Below are 21,794 nucleotides of genomic sequence, written 5' to 3'. Positions count from 1 at the left end.
GTCGGACAATTGAGAACATGTTGGACAGAACACTCGTAAATGTTTGGTAATTATGCAATAAACACTTTGCTCATCTGCACCAAGCTGCTTGAATGAACATCCACTATCACTCACTAGATTGAGAAACACACCAATACAAGATCTTTCAGACTATATAAATTATTTTTATTTGTTTTTAATATACTTATATATAAATTACATAGTTTTGTATAAGACATGCTCGTTTTTGGCTTTTACCCTGGTGATTCAGCACAAATAAGCAAGCTGGTGGACAGAAAGAATGCATATTAAAAAAACAAATAAGTATTACATAGGTCAATAAAGGAGGAAATAACTCATATGGGGCTATAACAATGCAGAATGTTAATGTTATCCCCTTATTGTCCACTCTCCTGTGAAATGTTGGGAATCACCTCAGGCATAAACATAGCCACAGAATTCAACAAAGCTGGGAGTTGAAGAAAAACATCCCAATGATCTGAGGGCAGAATATACAGTGGATGAAATGTTAAAAATTATGTAATAAGCATGTCAGATTTTTTTTCTCCATTTTGGTGTTCGGCAACATCCTGCGTTTTTCCCGGCTGTTCGGCACACATTTTTGTCGAGGCAAGTTTGGTCTACGTCCTTTCATTGGTGATTGGTCAACAGTAGGGACTCTTCAATGACTTGTCGTTCAACGAGATGACACGTTTTCAGGCAAAAATATTTTACTTGAGAAATACTGCACCGAACATCTTAGATGTAAAATTGAGCCACTAAGACCTCTGCAAAAAGGTCAACATTAAACATGAATTCAGAATATTTTGAGGAAATGTTATAGATAGGTTGTTGTACGGCTTCTGAAGAGGGACAAATAGTAATATTGCTGCTTTTTTCTTGTTTTTCAAGCAAATATCTTAAGGGTGTATGAGGCACAGATGGTCGCCTAGTCGAGTTCTGCTAGGAGCAACAAGAACCTAGTATGCGGACACCTAAGCACATGTAAAACATGGTTCTGCTCATTCCCCTGCACTTCCTGAAGAATACTGGACATTGAAATGCTTGGTCGGATAAATAGTCTAAGCAGGAGCAGTCCTATAATCCTGTTTGCATACATACAATTTGCCCTTGAAACAAAGTAAACCAGCCGTACAGTACACTCAGTTCCACAAGACAGGCTTCAGGCTAATATAGCAACATAATGTTTTCGTAAGAGCTTTCATTAATCAGTAATAACAGGTTACAGGTCACTTTAGTGTCTGACCCCTAGATAGTGAGACCCCCTCCAGAGGTAAAGAAAGGAAGCAGTGCAACAGACAGATTGACATCATGACCTCCACAGGTTATTCAGTCATAGAGGCTTGTACTCAGTCCACATGATTAGAGCACAACAGTCAGAACAGTCAACTCTTAGCTCCTGCATGGACACGATGAGACAGTGCCGTAGATGAAAGTACTGATAACTCATCTTGATAAGTAAATAAAAGAAAATCATAATCAAGAGTAAAACAAGTGACTGTCGCCATTTTTAGTTTTCAGAGGCTTAAGTTACAGTGGCATTGAGGGCAGCAATAAGGAGTGAGAGTAGGTCTAAGGCAATACTGGTAAGCACCACATATTTGGATGATATCTGGGGCAAGATATCTAGGGGTTTAGGAGGGTAATTCAAGGCAGAGCAAAAAAGCAGTTTTCACTTGTCCTGCATTTTCTCCAGGATGGGCACGATCATGTCAAATTTAGGTCTCTTGGCTGGATCTTCGTTCATACAGATCTTCATGAGCTTGCAGATGTGGGGTGAGATGCCGGGAGGGATGGTGGGTCGTAGGCCTTCCAGGGCCACCTGAGGACAGAACAGAGAGAGGGAACTATGTCAGAGACACTCTGGGAAGGACAAGACTAAACTGAGACCTGTGTTGAGATTCCCATGTTGTAATGAATCCTATAACTTCTAGCACCCTGAACTCAAGTGGTCTCACCTTCATGCCTATCTCCATGTTGGAGAGGTCAGCGAAGGGCACCTCCCTGGTCACCAGCTCCCATAGCAACACAGCGAAGCTCCACATGTCTGCTGACCGCCGGTTGATCTCCTCAGGCTTCTTTTGCAGGGCTGCATGGGCACAGGACAGACAGAGGCAGAGAGGGAGAATCACACACATAGCTATAGGAGTTCCATACATTATAGTTAGATAAAGTAATTATTTACATTCTCAAAAAGGTGAAATGCGGTATGCAACAGAGAGAAAATGGCTGTGTGTGATGTACCTTCAGGGGCTACCCATGCTGGGGAGTACATCCTGCCTGGACACTGGAAGGAGAACTTGACGTCTGACATGCTGATCCTGGCAGTCATGTCCTCGTCAATCTGTCAAGGAATATCAGGTCATTATAACAGTGGGTTTCAAACACTATGAAGTCATCCACCAAGGCATAAGAAGCATGAGTGAAACACATGACAACTACATCACCGTAGTGAATATGTACTGTTAATGTGAGTCCTTCCTCTCACCATGACGCTCTTACTGTTGAGAGAGTGTCGAGAGATCATGGGCTCGAGCGTGTGGAGGAAGGCCATCCCACAGGCAATGTCCAAAGCAAACTTCACCGCCTGTGTCTGGTCAACCACAAAGTCTGACAGACAACAGATCCATGGCAGTCATTTTCACACATTAGCAACAGCTGTAACATTGTACTCCTTTTCTAGTAACTAGGTACAGTAATATGATAAACTAAATCTTTTCCAATTCTTAAGCCTGAACTCTAAAACAAACATCCAGGCATATTCGATGAATCAAATCAAAACAAACTTTATTTGTCACATATGCTGAATACAACATGTAGACCTTAACGTGAAATGCTTACTTACAAGCCCTTTAACCAACAGTGCAGGTCAAGAAAGAGTTAAGAAAATATTCAGTTGGTAGAGCATGGCGCTTGTAACACCAGGGTAGTGGGTTCGATTCCCGGGACCACCCATACGTAGAATGTATGCACACATGACTGTAAGTCGCTTTGGATAAAAGCGTCTGCTAAATGGCATATATATTTAGCAAATAAAATAAATCAAATAAAAGTAACAATAACGAGGCTATATAATATATAATAATATATATGCCATTTAGCAGACGCTTTTATCCAAAGCGACTTACAGTCATGTGTGCATACATTCTACGTATGGGTGGTCCCGGGGATCGAACACACTACCCTGGCGTTACAAGCGCCATGCTCTACCAACTGAGCTACACAGGACCACAATATACAGGGGGTACCGGTACAGAGTCAGTGTGTGGGGATACAGCTTAGTCGAGGTAATTTGTACATGTAGGTAGGGGTGAAGTGACCATGCATAGATAATAAACAGCGAGTAGCAGCACTTGGGGGGGGGGGGGGGGGTGCCAATGTAAATAGTCCGGTGGCCATTTGATGATTTGTTCAGCAGTCTTATGGCTTGGGGGTAGAAGCGTTGGTCCGCGTATGCTTTGAGTACACGTCCTGGTAATGAATCTGGCCCCGCGGCTTTGTGAATGTTGACCTGTTTAAAGGTCTTGCTCAAATCGGCTACCGAGAACGTTATCACACAGTCGTCCAGAACAGCTGGTGCTCTCATGCATGCTTTTTGTCTCAAATAGAGCATAAAAAACATTTAGCTCGTCTGGTAGGCTCCTGTTACTGGGCAACTCGTGTCTGGGTTTCCCTTTGTAGTACATAATAGTTTTCAAGCCCTGACACATCCAATGAGCGTCAGAACCATGGTGTAGTAGAATTCAACCTTAATCCTGTATTGACACTTTGCTTGTTTGATGATTCGTCAGAGGGCATAGCGGGATTTCGTATACGCATCCGGATTAGTGTCCCGCTCCTTGAAAGCAGCAGCTCTAGCCTTTAGCTCGATGCAGATGTTGCCTGTAATCCATGGCTTCTGATTGAGCTATGTACGTACGGTCACTGTGGGGACGACGTTGTCGATGCATTTCTTGCTGAAGCCGATGACTGAGGTAGTATACTCCTCAATGGCATTGGATGATTCCCCGAAACATATTCCAGTCTGTGCTAGCAAAACAGTCCTGTAGCGTAGCATCCGCGTCATCTGACCATTTGCCAAATGGAGGGCAGGGGAGAGCTTTGTATGCATATCTGTGTGTGGAGTAAAGGTGGTTAAGAGTTTTTTTTTTTCCATCGGGTTGCACATGTGTCATGCTGGTAGAAATGAGGTAATACGGATTTAAGTTTGCCTGCATTAAAGTCCCCGGCCACTTGGAGCACCGCTTCTGGGTGAGCATTTTCTTCTTTCCTTCTGGCCTGAGAGTTTGTTGAGTGTGGTCTTAGTGCCAGCATCAGTTTGTGGTGGTAAATAGACAGCTATGAATAATATAGATGAGAACTCTTGGTAGATAGTGTGGTCTATAGCTTATCATAAGGTACTCTACCTCAGGTGAGCAAAACCTCGAGACATGTTTAATACTAGACACCGTGCACCAGCTGTTATTGACAAAGACACACACCCCCACCCCTAGTCTTACTAGACATAGCTTCTCTGTCCTGCCGGTGCATGGAAAATCCCGCCAGCTATATCCGTGTCGTCGTTCCAACATAAGATATGACTGTTTTTAATGTCCCATTGGTAGGATAAGCTTGACCATAGGTCATTTTTATTTTCCAATGATTGCACATTGGCCAATAGAACAGATGGCAGCGGGGGTTTAACTCACTCGCCTATGAATTCTCAGAAGTCAGTACGACCTCACCCCATTTTTCTCCATCTTTTCTTCACGCAAATGACGGGGATTAGGGCTTGTTCCCAAGAAAGCAGTAAATCCTTCATGTCGGACTCGTTAAAGGAAAAATCTTCCAGTTCGAGTAGTCGCTGTTCTGTTATTTTCAGTCATAAAAGACGGTAGAAGCAACATTATGTACAAAATAAGGTTAAAAAAAAAGATAAACAATGCAAACAAACAAACAAAATAGCACAATTGGCATATAAAACATCAGCCATCCCCTTCGGCGCCCTTCTCGTCTTTCCATGACCTTAACTCAACGTACTGTCCCACATTGGAAGTCTTTAGTACAATGCAGGTTAGTGTGGTACTCACCAGTGCCCTGGTGAAGCACGTTGTAGAGGGAGCCATAGGGCATCCAGTGTGTGATGATGATGGGGTGAGGGGCAGGAGGAGACTGACACGCTCCCAACATTGGCAGCACATTGGGGTGGGAGAATATCCTGGGATGGGCCCCGAGGAAGAGGGTCACAGGGAAAGAGACACATAGGATGGGACATATGCGGGACAAACCAAAATAACTTCCATACAGATCAACAGGTCAGTAAATAAAAACGTGTAAGAGGCAGACAGACATTATATCCACAGAACAGGAGAAAATACACCTACAATGAACAACAAGCGGGTAAAAAGTTATTACCGGAGTTTGGGATATTCCTCATTGAAGTCTCTGCTCTTTCTGGTGGACCAGTCGCGAACCTTCAACACTTTCACCACAACCTCATTCCCCTGCCAGCGTCCGTGCCACAACTAAAGACAAAATGATTGAGACAAAGTTCCAGCATAACCTCCACAATATACAGTATAACTTGATGCAAAACATATGCTGATGTGTGTCAGTGTTTCAGAGATGAATCACTTTGTAACATGAGTTGCGGACATCAGTAACAGATAAAACAGCAGTCATGTAGAAACAACAGCTCCATACCTCTCCAGACTGGTTCTCATTGATCTTAGCCAGGAGGGAGAGCTGTTTGAAGTCAATGCCTGCTGCTTTGTTCAACGTGCCGTTACCTGCACGCATTGACGCACAGAGGACAGAGTTGAAGAGCATAGCTAAAGCCCGAGGTCTGGCAAAAAGCCTTACTATTTCTGCACAATTTAGCACACTGAAAGGCAGTGGAAATGTCATCAGGCACCTTGGAGACTACCAGAGACCCCAGTGGGACATTTACTGGATGTTCATTCCTTCCTATAAACTGTGCCTGATATTCACTTCTTGTTTTCTCCAAGCTTAGTAATGAAAAGCAGGCAGCTAGTAAATAGCTTTGTGGCTGTGGGACTTACGGGGTCGAGTTCTGGTGGTGCCTTTCCAGAACGTGTCCTTGAAGGGGACCTTGGTCAAACTCTGGCCCAACTTCTCTGCTTTCTCTGAGAGGGGGGCGAACACAAAGCACGCATTGATTAGGTAACAGGGCTAACACATAATAAATCACAGTTTTCTTGCCAACAATGGATGATGCAGAGTAATGGCATGTTGAATACCTTGGAGGGCTTCACGTAGGTGAGGTTTGGCTTTGTCCAGAGGAGTTTCTCCATACTTATTACAGATGTTCACCTGAGCTCCATTAGTCACCAGGTCCTGAGGAAGATAGACATCAATGTAACTCCAGTGATACATAAACTGTTGTTCACATAGAAATAGACAGTACCCACAGTAGACCACCAGGGGGCATACTGACCTCAGCCACTGGGTCCTGACCCCAGAAGCAGGCATAATGCAGCGGCGTGTTGCCGTGCTCGTTGGCAGTGTTGACGTCTGCTTTGCACTGGATCAGCTAGGAGACCAAACCACAAGATTAGATTAGACACAACACAAGGCTGTCCAGATCCTGTTTGGATTATATATAGTGATGCTAGTAATCCACCTATGGCAGGCCTGGAAAAGGATTTCTCCTGTCTGCTCATACATTCCAGAGGTATTGTGACATGTCTAATATTAAACCAAATCATAACTGTGGTCTGCAGCACTACGAAACCAGAAACCTGTCATAGCAGACTAACACTACTGCATTGAATGATATAAGATTTGAGAGTTACTCGAAGGAACAGAAAGAAAGATACAATTATTTTAAAGAAAATAACAGACTTGATTACCTAAGGCAAATCACTGTGTGTGTCAAAGTGTTTCATTTAGACTTGCTTAGGCTTGAGTTGAAGACACTATGTTGCAACTGGGTACAGTTTAAAAACAATATCCATCCAACACTATTTGGGAAATGGTGCCAGTGTCTCTCCCCGTGAAATGACTGATGTCAGCACTGCAACAAGAGTAGACAAGTCTTAACCATGCAGTGAGTTTGGGTGTTGAGCAGCTATCAACTCTGGTTTCATAAGTTCCTTCCTGGGCTTTTATTGGGGAAGCAGAATCAACCTAAAGAGACCTTAATTGAACTCAAGTGTTTGTTTCTGTGTGTAGGTGTGTTTAAGTAGTGTGTGTGTGCAGTGTGTCCAATCAGCCCCACCTTGCCCACAATGTCTCTGTGGCCGTGGCTGGAGGCCAGGTGCAGGGGCGTGTCATCTCCTCTGTTCATGACGTTGATGCGAGCCCCTCTCATGATGAGCATGTCCACCACGCTGGAACGGCCTTCCCTGCAGGCCCAGTGGAGAGGACTGAAGCCATGGTCATCCCTGAGGACAGAATACAGCACCACATTAACATCACACCGTACTGCTTTCACACCAGACTGCTTACTAGCAATGAGGAAAGGGAAATGATATGAAAACATATTTATTTGTAAAATGACCAGAGGCACCACACAAGCCTGTAATATAACAGCAGCATAGAACTGAAACGTCAGAGGAGGACTATTTATTGCTAAGTAATGGTGTAGGACTATCTGGATTCTCAGTGCTAAAGGATGTGAGATACTGCTACTTACAGCATAGGCCTGTTAGTAAATGTGAGGTAGGCAAACACTCCCTGTGCCTGCTAGGCCTAATGGCTGTGTGTCGATGCCTAATGGCATATAGAAACAATACAATGCCTTGAAGTAAGCCTTCAAAGTGTTAATATCTATAGAAAACAGCAGAGTGGAATTAGGAAGTAGACAGGGGAATGCAGTGCAGCAAACTAGTGGGCAAAAACAGCTGATCCTGATTGATACTGAAATTCAGTCAACATCCAGCAAGGAAAGAGGAACTAAATGTGAACTCAGCCTGCCCTGCAGTCAGTCACAGCGACAGACAAGCTGTGCTGCTGGCAGTGGTCACCCATCCCACTCTGCCTTCGTCACAGTGACAGAAACACATGTTAGGACAGTGGCCTGACTGGCCTCAGTGACAGGACAGGAGTGACGCCTCCTTACTCCAGCAATGACCTTGAGAACCTAACAGTAAGAACGACAGTCAACCAGACAGTGGCAAGAGAGAGCTGGGTTAGTGCGTTCAGTTCGATTGAAGTTTGGTACGTTGTGTAACGCTTTGTACTGAACGACATCTTTCTCCAAAACGTTCAACGATCTTGAACAGACTGACGTACGTTCGCTCCATTTGGTGGGTGTGGCTTGAAGAATTAAGTGATGTAATTAAAAGGGGCAGCAGCCATGCTGACAGCGGTTCCTGACCTCAGAATCTCCAACCCTTCCCAATTTTTCAACTGGTCGTTCAGAACAGCACAATAAATGTTTAATTGAACATTTCATTACATTTGTTCATACTGAATGCAGCCCAGGCAGAGAATGTGTGCATGAAAAGGAAAGCTAAACAGAAAGAGGGACAGTCAGAGGGAGAGCTGGCCAGAGTATAGTAGTGAGGCAGTCAGGAAAGGGGGACTAAAACAACAGGCCAATCTTTCTCTGCAGGCCTTATAAGGGTCGGGGAGACTTCCTTCACCAGGGGCACACGCACACACAACTCCCCAGCTGCTATGTCATCCTACATTTCTCTGGCTACTACTGCGTTCTCCTGTCACTGGCCTTCATCACCTCAGCCCCTCCCCACAGATCCCTCTCTCCCCCAGTCAACTCACAGAGCAACAGTTGGAGAGGAATTTGACGATGAAATTTCCATTCCCCACTCATTGCAGAATTTCAGAAGAATTTCATAGGGCTCTGATGAGCTTGTGATTTGTGCCAAGGTGTATGAACCTCTGCGTATAAATGAAATCATGCTGCACTTGCTAGAAAGACAGTGAGAGAGAAAAGTGCTGAATGCTTATATCTGGTGGTTGAGAACTGCGGGGGTATTGTGATGAAAGCAGGCCCTTTCCTGGAGTCCTAACCCTCCACAACATACACACAGGAGACTGTTCGAGGGAAAACAGCCTCAATGAGGCCCACAGAGACCCTGCCTCCCCAGACACACACCATACGGAAATATGGGTGGATGACGTTGTATAGATGGGCTAAATCTGTTCTTACAGAGGCCCTCTCCAACAGACAATGGCTCTCAAGCAGAGTTCATTCTACAGCTGCACGATATAGGCACCCCAAAAATCTAATTGCAATTATTATTTTACCCCTTTTTCTCCCCAATTTCATGGTATCCAATTGTTTAGTAGTTACTATCTTGTCTCATCGCTACAACTCCCATACGGGCTCGGGACAGACGAAGGTTGAAAGTCATGTGTCCTCCGATACACAACCCAACCAAGCCGCATTGCTTCTTAACACAGCGCCAGGCAACCAGGCAACCTTGGTTAGCACACAATGCGCCCGGCCCGCCACAGGAGTCGCTGGTGCGCGATGAGACAAGGATTTCCCTACCGGCCAAACCCTCCCTAACCCGGACGACGCTAGGCCAATTGTGCATCGCCCCACGGACCGGTTACAACAGAGCCTGGGCGCGAACCCAGAGTCTCTGGTGGCGCAGCAGTACATAATTGCAATTATTTTAACCAAATATTGCAATTTGACACACGATCAAAACACAAGTCAGTATAAATATATGTACATGCTTGGATTGCGTCCTACCTGACAGGTCGCTCCTACCAGGTGGCGTGGCGAGAATCTGTCTCCTCACCACGCGCTCTCACCACTGGTGTCCCCCAGGGCTCTGTTCTTGGCCCTCTCCTATTCTCGCTATACACCAAGTCACTTGGCTCTGTCATAACCTCACATGGTCTCTCTTATCATTGCTATGCAGACGACACACAATTAATCTTCTCCTTTCCCCCCTTCTGATGACCAGGTGGCGAATCGCATCTCTGCATGTCTGGCAGACATATCAGTGTGGATGACGGATCACCACCTCAAGCTGAACCTCGGCAAGACGGAGCTGCTCTTCCTCCCGGGGAAGGACTGCCCGTTCCATGATCTCGCCATCACGGTTGACAACTCCATTGTGTCCTCCTCCCAGAGCGCCAAGAACCTTGGCGTGATCCTGGACAACACCCTGTCGTTCTCAACTAACATCAAGGCGGTGGCCCGTTCCTGTAGGTTCATGCTCTACAACATCCGCAGAGTACGACCCTGCCTCACACAGGAGCGGCGCAGGTCCTAATCCAGGCACTTGTCATCTCCCGTCTGGATTACTGCAACTCGCTGTTGGCTGGGCTCCCTGCCTGTGCCATTAAACCCCTACAACTCATCCAGAACGCCGCAGCCCGTCTGGTGTTCAACCTTCCCAAGTTCTCTCACGTCACCCCGCTCCTCCGTTCTCTCCACTGGCTTCCAGTTGAAGCTCGCATCCGCTACAAGACCATGGTGCTTGCCTACGGAGCTGTGAGGGGAACGGCACCTCAGTACCTCCAGGCTCTGATCAGGCCCTACACCCAAACAAGGGCACTGCGTTCATCCACCTCTGGCCTGCTCGCCTCCCTACCACTTACAGCTCCCGCTCAGCCCAGTCAAAACTGTTCGCTGCCCTGGCCCCCAATGGTGGAACAAACTCCCTGACGCCAGGACAGCGGAGTCAATCACCACCTTCCGGAGACACCTGAAACCCCACCTCTTTAAGGAATACCTAGGATAGGTTAAATCCCTCTCACCCCACCCCCTAAGTTTTAGATGCACTATTGTTTTGTCCCACTGGATGTCATAAGGTGATTGCACCAATTTGTAAGTCGCTCTGGATAAGAGCGTCTGCTAAATGACTTAAATGTAAATGTAAATGTACATATTTTGTGTGAGTGAGTGTTTGTGTGTTGGAGTATCAGTGTGTCTGTGTGTGTAGAGGCCTGTGAGTGGGCATAGAGACAAAAATAAAACGGTCAATGAGGATACAAGGTCAGCTCAGATAGTCCGTGTAAGCTATTTTGTTAGCTATTTATCAATCGTATTGCTTGGGGATAGAAGCTGTTAAAGAGCCTGTTGGTGCCAGACTTGACGCACCGGTACCGCTTGCCGTGCAGAAGCAGAGAGAATAATCTATGGCTTGGGCGGTTGGAGTCTAATGAATTTCTGGGTCTTCCTACCACACCTCCTGATATAGATGTCCTGGATGGCAGGATGTTTTTAAATTACCCTTTAAAATCAAATGCACAGGCACCTAGACCATTTGTTTGGTTAACCTGGACATTTTACTTCATATTATGAGGAATGTCTTACCTTGCTTTAAAGTAGCGTATAACCAAAATCCCACCATAGAAACACGGAGGCAATTATTTGAGGCTTCCTCATATGCATTCTCCTGTTCAATTGGTTCTTTCCACTTATTTTATTGTCTTGCAGCCAAAGGCAGCATTCCTAGTCATATTAGCAACCCATGATAAATTGTTGCATCTTTAGATCTCTCCTCTCAATTTCAAACAGATATTTCCATCTCTGTCCATGAAACCGCGATGCACATTTTTGAAGTGTTTCCTCACCAAGTGCATTACGGAACATTCACACATAGACCTACCGCCATGTGTACATTGCTGCACCTAGTGTGAAGAAATACTAATTCATCAAAGTGGTGTATGTCCACAACTTAGATACCCATCGTGGGGACGAAGTGAGTATACGCAATACACACAAAAAAATATGTGGGTGGGGCCTCCTGAGTGGCGCAGCGATCTAAGGCACTGCTCGTCTGGGTTAGGGGAGGGTCTGGCCGGCCCAGGATGTCCTTGTCTCATCGCGCAATAGCGACTCCTGTGACAGAGGAATGTATTTCTGATTGCGTGCAGGGCCTTAAATTAGGCAGAAGAAATCAGGCCTGAGTAGTGTAGAGCCTGAATATTGTGGGCATGGGTAGAGCTCAAGCTTAAAAATGAATGCCTGTGCAGGGCTCTTACCCAGGCCAATGACAGGACATGGGGGTGTCGCCGACCTTTTCCAGCCGGTTGCCCAGGGGGCTTCAGAAGGGCTTTCTCCTGCCATCCTGCCGTCTCTACGCTGAGCTCACAGTGAGATCATATGACAAACATCAATGGCCTGATATGGATCTACTCAATTCTCTTTCACACTAGTCTATTTGAATACTGTTAAAAATATAAAAAACAGGTAACAAGCCATCCACAGAGATGAGCCAAGCTACCAATTAAAGAGGCATGACTGTGATTTGAGAAATCTCATACTGGTTTAGTGTGACTGTAGCCAGTAAGATATATTGCAGCTGGCTCCAGTGGGAGCTGGGAAGGCCCAGAGGGTAGAGCCGGCTCCAGTGGGAGCTGGGAAGGCCCAGAGGGTAGAGCCGGCTCCAGTGGGAGCTGGGAAGGCCCAGAGGGTACAGCTGGCTCTACAGTTCACACACTAGTCCAGGGCCAGCCCCTCCAACACAGACATAACGTTATGTTAAGGACCCTCCCAGACTACTGTCTGCTCTGCCCAGTCAGGTGCTGGGCTATATGGGTTAACTACACTACCACCCTTCCCCCAGGGAATTAAATATAAACAGCATTCTCTGTGACCGTACACAATCCACCCTCCCTCTTCACCAAACAAGGAGCCTCTAACTCATTACCATGGTATGTCACAGCACTGATTTAAGGCCTAATGATGTTCACCCACAGCAGAACTCTACAGAAGTGAACATATAATTCATGTTGAGGATGATTTATTCTTTAATGTGCTTTTATTACAGCTACAGATAGTAGGCCTACAGGCATGGTTGACACTCCTTTACCACCCAGCAGACTGGCAGAACAGTCCACACACACACGACATTATGAAGAGTGGGGGTTGGGCAGAGCCAGGGAGTCATTTTTGTAATGTTCTTGTGTCAGCTATTTTTTTTATGCTAAGTGGACCAAATACACCGACTGTCTGAACCACCTGCGTTTACACAGGCAGCCCAATTAATATCTTTTGACCAATTTATCCTCTTTTTTTGCCAATAAATTGGCCTGTGTAGACGCAGCCAATGTTATCTTTAAGAGTTTTGATCTTCAGTGCAGGAATAAAAACTCGGAGATAGGTGTAAGACATAAAATAAGAACTACGATAGAGTAGACTTCACGACATACCCAACCAGACTGCACTTCAAAAAAATACAGCACTCATTTGCATACGTTTGTAATTAGCTGGTCCATCATGAGGAAATGTTGAGGGGAAATGAGTGGCACTATCTAATACCACTGGGAGAGGAGTACAGGAAACAGAAGAATGCACGAGAGGAAGGTGTTATGGTTCTGCCACTGCCTCTGCATTCTTTCTGCAAAAACTGAAGACACACAAACATGTTTCCATCTACGGTAAAGTCACTCCGGTGACTAACTCATGAAGCTGGTTGAGAGAATGCCAAGCGTGTGCAAAGCTGTCATCAAGGCAAAGGGTGACTACTTAAACAAATCAAAATATATTTGAGTTTCTTCTAACACTTTTTTGGGTTACTACATGATTACATATGTTCTCCACTATAATTTTACAATGTGGAAAATTGTAAAGAAAGAAAAACCCTTGAATGAGTAGGTGTCCAAACTTGACTGGTACAGTATATCTACAGAAATAGGACAGGTCTTGCTTCTGTTGCCTGTTTGAATGTTTACTATGCTGTAAAGAATATACTTTTTCCTCTCTCATTAGTGCAGACAAATGTATTTAGTGCTGTTTACAGTGTACCAAACAGGCAGAAAGATATTGAAATATAACAGCTCCTGTTTGACACACATATGCATGCAGCTCTCGCTCCTATGCCCCCATTTTTCTTGATCTCCTTATTGTTATTACAATTATGATCATTATAATAATAATATTAAGTAATGTCGTTATCATTAGTAGGCTTGGTATAGCATCCTTGTACAACCACCATCGAGCTGTAGGCCTAAGAGCGCAACCTGTTTAGTCTAAAGCCTATACTTCAATATGTAGACCACTGTATCAATCACTCATGCCATCACACAGAGACATTCATGCATTGAAATGTAATCAAGCATTCTAATTTTAAAATGTAATAACAAAGGGAGCTTTGAATAATTAGCCTAAACAATAAACCACAATTCACAAATGCATGCAACTGTTTTTTATGCTGTAATAAAGGCCATATATCTCTTTGTTAAAACAGACTCTGGTACACTTATTTAATGTTGCTTACACAGTTGGTCAGTGTGAGGGACAGCCAAAGGGAGATGGTCAGAAAGTGATATTTTAATCTAACAACAACAACTGTTTGGCACACATTATACTCCCAAAAGGCTTGATCCTATACCCTCCCCTTTCTTCATCTCCAGTCATTTCCACGACTAAGTCATATGTTTTCCACAGATCTGACTTCCCCTTTCCGTCCTGCGCAACAAGTAAACATTTGCCCGTTTCTAATATATTTTTCACGTCACATGTTACGGTGTTCACAGTTTAAAACCAATTTATTGACGTGATTATGTTAGGCTATAGGTCAGATGCATGCGATGCTTACATGTTTCACATAAAGAGAGCAAGGGTTGAGGGAATAGCAAATATTTTTCATAAACAAATTAAGGATTTCATTAACAGAACTTTTCAGTCAGAAACAAGAAAGAAACTAAATGGCTGAAATTGAGACATCTGTGGCATTGTGTTGTGTGACAAAACTGCACATTTGAGTGGCCTTTTATTGTCCTCAGCCAAGGTGCATCTGTATAATGATCATGCTGTTGGATCAGCTTCTTGATAAAACACACCTGTCAAGTGGATGGATTATCTAGACAAAGGAGAAATGCTCACTAACAGGGATGTAAACAACTTTTGCTCATGAAATCAACACTTTACATGTTGAGTTTATATTTTTGTTCAGTATGTATGTATGCATGCAGGTACAAATCAAAAGTTATAAAGTAACACATGGAATGAAGTGTGCCTTGAATTCGAAACAAATCACTGAGTGTCACCAGCAAAGCACCCCTACACCATAACACCACCTCCTCCATGCCTCACGGTGGGAACTACACATACAGAGATCGGTTCACCAAAAATCTCAAATTTGGACTCATCAGATTAAAAAGGGCAGATTACCACTGGTCTAATGTTCATTGCTTGGGTTTCTTGGTCCAAGCAAGTCTCTTCTTATTATTGGTGTCCTTTAGTAGTGGTTTCTTTGCAGCAATTCGACCATGAAGGACTGATTCATGCAGTCTCATCTGAACAGTCGATGTTGAGATGTGTCTGTTACTTGAACTCTGAAGCATTTATTTGGGCTGCCATTTTTGAGGCTGGTAACTAATGAACTTATCCTCTGCAGCAGAGTTAACTGTGTATTCCATTCCTGTGGCGGTCCTCATGAGAGCCAATTTCATGAGAGCAAATTTCATCATAGCGCTTGATGGTTTTTGCAACTGCACTTGAAGAAACTGTGCGGGACTGTGTTTTGCTTCACTGCATACATGGCTCCTCCCACGCAGTTTACCTTGAGGATACTGTTAACAGTAGAACGTTCTCATCTCCTAGGTGTGGACACAATGACGCTTTGGTAGCTGCAATGAACAGCACAAGGAAGCAGGATTGGACCCCCGTATCTCACCATCCTCACCAGAGAGGTCGTTACTAACTAACCCATCCACACCGTCATCTCTGTTACACAGAGTATTTAGTAGGGGTCATGTCAGAATGGCTCTCTCCTGACTGATGTGTCCCCTTGTCCTCCCCAGACTGAGGAGGTTGTGTCAGAGTGCCAGGTGTGGTCTAAAGACCAACTTGTGAAAAACTAAAAAAAATGGGCCACCTGTCTTAAAGCTGCCCCACACAGACACACAGGAGAATTCTCTCTCTGCCTGTCTTAAAGCTGCCCCACACAGACACACAGGAGAATTCTCTCTCTGCTTGTCTTAAAGCTGCCCCACACAGACACACAGGAGAATTCTCTCTCTGCCTGTCTTAAAGCTGCCCCACACAGACACACAGGAGAATTCTCTCTCTGCTTGTCTTAAAGCTGCCCCACACAGACACACAGGATAATTCTCTCTCTGCCTGTCTTAAAGCTGCCCCACACAGACACACAGGATAATTCTCTCTCTGCCTGTCTTAAAGCTGCCCCACACAGACACACAGGAGAATTCTCTCTGCCTGTCTTACCCCACACAAAATTCTCTCTCTGCTTGCTGCCCCACACAGACACACAGGATCTCTGCCTGTCTTAAAGCTCTCTCTCTGCCTGTCTTAAAGCTGCCCCACACAGACACACAGGAGAATTCTCTCTCTGCCTGTCTTAAATCTGCCCCACACAGACACACAGGATAATTATCTTTGCTTGTCTTAAATCTGCCCCACAGACACACAGGATAATTCTCTCTGCCTGCCTGCCTGTCTGTCACACACACACATTTGTTTCCTCTGTCCAGCCCACAACAATTCCCTGGCTTACACTCCTCCCCTTTTCACATGCTCATTTTTGGAGGGTTGTAAGACCGTTCCCCAGAGGCTTGCGTGTTATTCCTTGTAAGGACATTTAGCATTCCACTACACTGCATCCTGCATTTACATTTTTGCACCCAGACAGACACAGAAAGGAGCTCACAATCACCTTTACTTTAACTAGCAGTAACTGAGAAAGTGTGGAATAGGGATATATAGGACATGGTGGGATTCAACAGGGAAGATGTGGATGTTTGTACAGTCTGCTATAAAAACCCATGCAATCACAGTTATAGCAGGGGTTGAAAGGCCCAGTATGGAAGTGTCTTCGCCACGGGGAAAAATATACATCACCCTGACCAATAAGGAGGACTTAACAGGCAATCAGCTAATGGAGAAGGGCCACGTGTTCGAGTGGCTGTGTACACTCACACAAAAACAATCCATGCATCTGTATACCATAGGCTACTTACAACGGTATGAACACAAATTTAAAAAACTATGAAAGCTGGTCAAAATATCTCAGCATAATGCTCTGTAACGTCTAAGCAAGGTCGTCAACAATCAAGCCTCCGCATGAGAGTGAGATGAACAGCTTCAGACAGCATTTCCTGGGGGCAACAATTATATGTTTCTATAGTTCTATCTGGATGCAGAGATAGGCATGAATATAGAACTCATGTCACTCCTCCAGAAATGTCTGAGTTCCATCAGTGGGGACAAGCCCTGCCAAGTTTCCCTTTACTGAGTCACCCGAGGATATTTACAGTAGAAGAGGCCAGGATGCATGATGAAGCCTGCTTTCTAATGGACCTCCAAATGCAACCATTAGAGCTAGGCTATAGGTTAGCAGTCTATAATAGAGTCAAATGAAAACAGCCACACAAAAATAGCTAAGGCAGGAAGTACCAATTATTTTTGCCCAGTAACCTAATACAAATAGGTAGTCAACAAACAGATTTCAGGGCAGTGGTAATGAGAAAACATATCCAAGACATCTGCCATCCTTTAGCTTCATTTAAAGTTCCCATACCAGGCCAAGTCACGTGTCCGGAAAGCAGTGGGTTCCAATCTCAGGTCAAGTTCACACAGAGTTGGGGAGTCGGGCTGGCTGGGAGCCCAGCAACAAATAACCCTCACACTCCTCGACGACAACATCAAAAGAAAGACGATGACTGTGCAATTAATTACCCAGCAATATTTGCCATCAGCTTTTTATGTACTAGTAAACCAAAACAGATCCATGTCCTCTCATTGTACATGGGATGATGTGGTGGGTCTCTGTACATTTCTGGAAGCTTTCCCGTTTCAGCTGTGTGGAACTAATTATCGGCACACAACTCAAGGCTCATAACATCACAGGGGATTGGCGAAGAACAGACGTAAAAGTATTAAACGCCTAAATCTGAATCCCTCGAATGACTCCTCCAAGCAACTGTGTCATTTGTGTATTTCGCTATGGAATAATGACTGAGCAGTCCAACATTTGGGTGTGACAACCTATTTTGACATCTACGGGTGAGTCCAATAGATATGTGGCTTCCTGATAGCTGGTCACAAGTTGCTGTGATGCCTATATACATGCATGATTCTGAGACTTGATAGCAGGTGACATAACATATCCTTTTACAATGCAATTCAACATCAGAAAGTTGTTTTTGAGACGCTCTGAGCACAATAAAAATGCATTTTTACAAAGTACTGATAAGTTGGACTTACCCCTGATTCAGGTCATTCTCTGTGTTGTCCAACCACAGGCGAACAGCTACTGCGTTGCCTTCCCGGCACTGGGTAAAAATATCATCCATGATGGCTCACTCGGCTTCTTCTGTTAACTTACACTGAGAGGCGGTGATGGGACTGGAGTGTGAGAACTGGAATACACAAGGGAGGCAGCCAAAGGAATTCAGGGGTGGCCTGGAGTGCATTCGTCCCTCAAAGGAGAGAACAGCTACAGTCAGGGACAAGACGGGAGATGTACAGCTACACTACAGCAAACCAGTGGCACATATCTGAAAAGACAAACATGAGAAGGATGATAATCACCGGATATAACTGCATGCTTTTAAATACATTCTAAGCATGATAGGGAACACTGTTTCAACTTCCAACCAATGCATAGACTAATAGATGTTGTGATTGACCCAACACCTGGTCGTGACTCAAACCATCTGTTCTGGGACAGATTACGAGCTGTGCTGTAACCCACTACATTTAGAAACCCTGTTTGAACAATTTCCTTAAATCTTCTCAGGACTAGAAGAATACAAACTGTAAAAGAAAAGAAAAAGTCAATGCATATGCCTTGTGGTGTACTGTGGGTTACATAGCTATGCTACATACAATTTATCATTTTTGTTTTAGTTAAGCCTGATTCTAACTTCATAGATGAATGTATTGGTAAAGCCAATGTGACATATTAATGCTAAACACGTATCCTGGATATTAGCTTACATGCATACAGATAAATAAACCATGAGACCCATGGCATGAGCTGTGGCTGTTAGGGAGCATTCCAAATGCCATTTGACTAACGTTAGGTAAATTAGCTAGCTTTATGGTATTAGCTGACAGAGTATGCAATTACTAGTTGGCAATTACTAGTTGGCTATAGCCATATTACTAGCTAGCCTAGTTATTGATGCGATTTATTTGGGATGAATCCAAATGTTACTCTGTGTAAGTTACAGTGTTCAAAAAACGTGTATTCTTGTGTGAACCACAATCAGGAATTACTAGCTAAAGACAGACCAACATGAACTGGTCATAGCTAGCCACTAAGCTAGCTGGCCCGATGCTCCTACCTGGCTTTCCAGATAGCTTGCTGGCTAGTAACGTTAGCAGTAGTTTAAACGTTTTGGATACCCGTGTAAGAGAATAGGCTGCTGAAAAAGTCCAATACTATACTGTGGCTAGTTTACTGTCCTAAGTACCTAAACAACTTTGTTTCACAACAAGTTATACATAGTTTCATTATAAAGGCCCCGTAAGGAGGGAGACCGTTGAAGAAGTTTCAATGAGTTTGTTACTAGTTGACGCTTCTTTGGCCAGTCCCTTTTTCCTCGCCTTCTTCTTTGACTTCAGACCAGATGCCCGAAGATAGCAATCTCTATAGCAAACAAACCCGAGAAATAGGACGATTTAAGTGTGAATACATCAATGTAAAAATACACTTACGTTTTACTTACCCGATGGATTCAAACAGCATAGATAATTCGACTGAGAAATAGTTAGTTATACTGGGATTGAAGCAGACTGTCTACGTCCCCAGTGTCCACACCCTCGTCGTCGTTTTACGTGGGAGAAAAACGATTTGTCCTCGTCCACTACCAAATGGCCCATACTAACGCCCTCTACCGGAAAACATACTATTCTTTCTTGCGTGAAGATACACCTCCGTTCCTCCAGGGCACGTTTTTCCCTCGGGTTTTAATGACACCTTTAATGTAAGGCTAGCTTTTTATATTAATTTCACCGAACCCAACATGACAACAAACATGTCCGTTAAGAAGGTTCTGCTGGGGGGGGAGACGAGAGTTTGAGGAGAGAACAGTGAAAGTGTCTTCCAGACATACTGATGAAAAGCTTGTTTTGTCTGTGACCATGGATCTTGGATGGTAATTCAAAATATAGGGGAAACTCCAAGATACTAAGGAGTTTTACGCTTTGAGAATTATTGCTGAGATATGTCATAAATAACTCACTATAAATGCAATGCCTCATCATTTCCACTAGGGAGCTGTATAAACCAGCTCTTCTCTACAGTGATAGGCAGATGAGTTGAACAGGCATAGCCCCCAAGCTGCCTGCAGATATAGGTTCACTCAAAGAATTTAAAGAGACAAAAATATTAAATTTCATTCTGCTTGTCTCCTTTGTTCCAGCGGTTTAGGGGTGTTCCACTGTGTTACACTAGAATAGGTTATGCCTCAAAAATCAAGGTTACACTCAGTCTTAACCCTTGTTGTCTTAAGGGTCATGTTAAACAGCAGAGAAAACCCCCTAAATTATATTTTTTCAACTTGAAATTTGATGACTTTTCCTAGAGCCTAAATGCTGCAATTGTGGTGGTAAACATGCACCTGCATTTCTGAAGTGTCCTGTTAGGCTAAAGGAGACGGAGATGGTAAGAGTAAGGGCTGTCTCCTATCCGGAGGCAGTGAGAAGAGTGAAGTTGAATAAGTAATGGTATTAGGAGTAGAGACGCAAGATGTTCCTTGTCAACAGAGGGATCCTGACATGTCGCATGTTAAGAAGGTGGACTTTGTAGCGTTTATTACTTTGGTTATCAACTACACAGTGGAAAGAGAGAAAAATCTGAGAAATTAGCCATCATAGTAAGCGCGGCTCAGCGTTTTTTGGGACTCAAAGGATTTTTACAGAGCCATTAACAAGGAAGCCTGTTGATGAATGCTCCGTCCTCATAGGGATGTGATTTGAATGTCACTGAAAGAGTGGGATGGTTGTTTGATTCATTTTTGTATTATCTCAGGCCCCCCGTAATGGAATATATTATTATTTATTGGTTTTAATAACCCATACAGTAGGTAGCGTAGTCTGCCATACAACTTTAAAGAATGGGGGGGGGGGGGTTCACAACAGTCCTATATTTGGAAAGTCTGTTTAATAATACGTTCCTTTTAGATATTTTGTCTTAGATTTCAACTTCATAATGACCAACCGTCTTTCCCACCAGCGCAATAAGTTTAAATGGAATTATATTTAACTTTCGGCTTCCCACTGACTGTTTTTGTGGAACTCAATACATTTGAAAGCGACGCTAGGGAATATAAAAGCACCTACCCGTTTTCTCGATTTTCGTCAACAGTCGATTGCTTGCCTTACTACTCAAATGCTATGTTTGAGTGTCAGTGATCACTTTCAGGCGCTAATGGTGCAACTGGGAACTCTTTCTTTTGTTTTATCAACTGGGAACTCGGAAAAGGGATGAGGTGAAGTCATGACGGAAAAGTCGGAGCCCGAGTTTCCGACATTGAATATGAAATTGGATGACCATTCAAAAGATTTTTCAGTCAGAGATAGTTTTTTCCCAATTGTTTAATGTAGGGAGGCCTCTCAATACGTCATATCCTGTTTGTGCGCGTGTGGAGGGTTGCTGTTCTGTCTGGTGTGGACAGGGCCTGGCCTGCTGATATGACCAAATATATTTTATAAATACACCAAGATAGACCACATCTTGCCGTTTCCAATGTGAACAAATTAGTCTTAGTGGGCAGAACAAGCAAGGAGGAGGGCAGAGCCAAGCATGCGCAAGCGATATCTTATTGGCGCGTTCTCGTAAACATCTGCGTATTTCCGTTAGGGAACGCCTACTCTGTAAGTGCGCGTGTGAAATAACTAAATTCTTCTTTGCACTCCTTCTAAACAGCGCGATTTTTAAAAACTTTTGCAA

General features: G+C 44.1%; 1 protein-coding gene across 7 annotated transcripts; it reads right to left on the bottom strand.

Annotated features, from left to right (window-relative positions):
- Positions 1–143: 143 nt before the first annotated feature.
- LOC124005227 (integrin-linked protein kinase-like) lies at positions 144–21,433 on the bottom strand. Of its 7 annotated transcripts, XM_046314273.1 has the most exons (14): positions 19,570–19,738; positions 19,411–19,490; positions 18,101–18,393; positions 7,220–7,385; positions 6,437–6,532; positions 6,240–6,336; positions 6,042–6,125; positions 5,683–5,768; positions 5,395–5,504; positions 5,070–5,197; positions 2,489–2,610; positions 2,245–2,344; positions 1,959–2,089; positions 144–1,822 (listed from the first exon to the last, which is right to left on the bottom strand). In XM_046314273.1, the coding sequence occupies exons 3-14, from the start codon at positions 18,187–18,189 to the stop codon at positions 1,673–1,675; spliced, it is 1,359 nt and encodes a 452-aa protein (XP_046170229.1). In that variant the 5' UTR covers positions 18,190–18,393; positions 19,411–19,490; positions 19,570–19,738; the 3' UTR covers positions 144–1,672. The 7 variants fall into 7 exon arrangements, with proteins under 7 accessions (XP_046170229.1, XP_046170233.1, XP_046170228.1 ...); XM_046314277.1 differs by lacking the exons at positions 19,411–19,490; positions 19,570–19,738 and adding an exon at positions 21,185–21,433 and having other exon boundaries at positions 18,101–18,255; XM_046314272.1 differs by lacking the exons at positions 19,411–19,490; positions 19,570–19,738 and adding an exon at positions 21,185–21,432.
- Positions 21,434–21,794: the final 361 nt, after the last annotated feature.

The sequence above is a fragment of the Oncorhynchus gorbuscha genome, linkage group LG19, assembly GCF_021184085.1.
Source record: "Oncorhynchus gorbuscha isolate QuinsamMale2020 ecotype Even-year linkage group LG19, OgorEven_v1.0, whole genome shotgun sequence".
Classification (NCBI taxonomy): domain Eukaryota; kingdom Metazoa; phylum Chordata; class Actinopteri; order Salmoniformes; family Salmonidae; genus Oncorhynchus; species Oncorhynchus gorbuscha.
Note: the sequence above shows the minus strand (reverse complement) of the source record. Positions and strands in the feature narration are given on the sequence as shown.

Coding starts and splice junctions, on each gene's coding strand:
- LOC124005227 (XM_046314277.1), bottom strand. CDS start 18,189: ATGGATGATATTTTTACCCAGTGCCGGGAAGGCAACGCAGTAGCTGTT. Junction 6,337..6,436: donor GTCAGGACCCAGTGGCTGAG/GTCAGTATGCCC, acceptor TATCTTCCTCAG/GACCTGGTGACTAATGGAGC. Junction 5,198..5,394: donor GAGGAATATCCCAAACTCCG/GTAATAACTTTT, acceptor GGCCCATCCCAG/GATATTCTCCCACCCCAATG.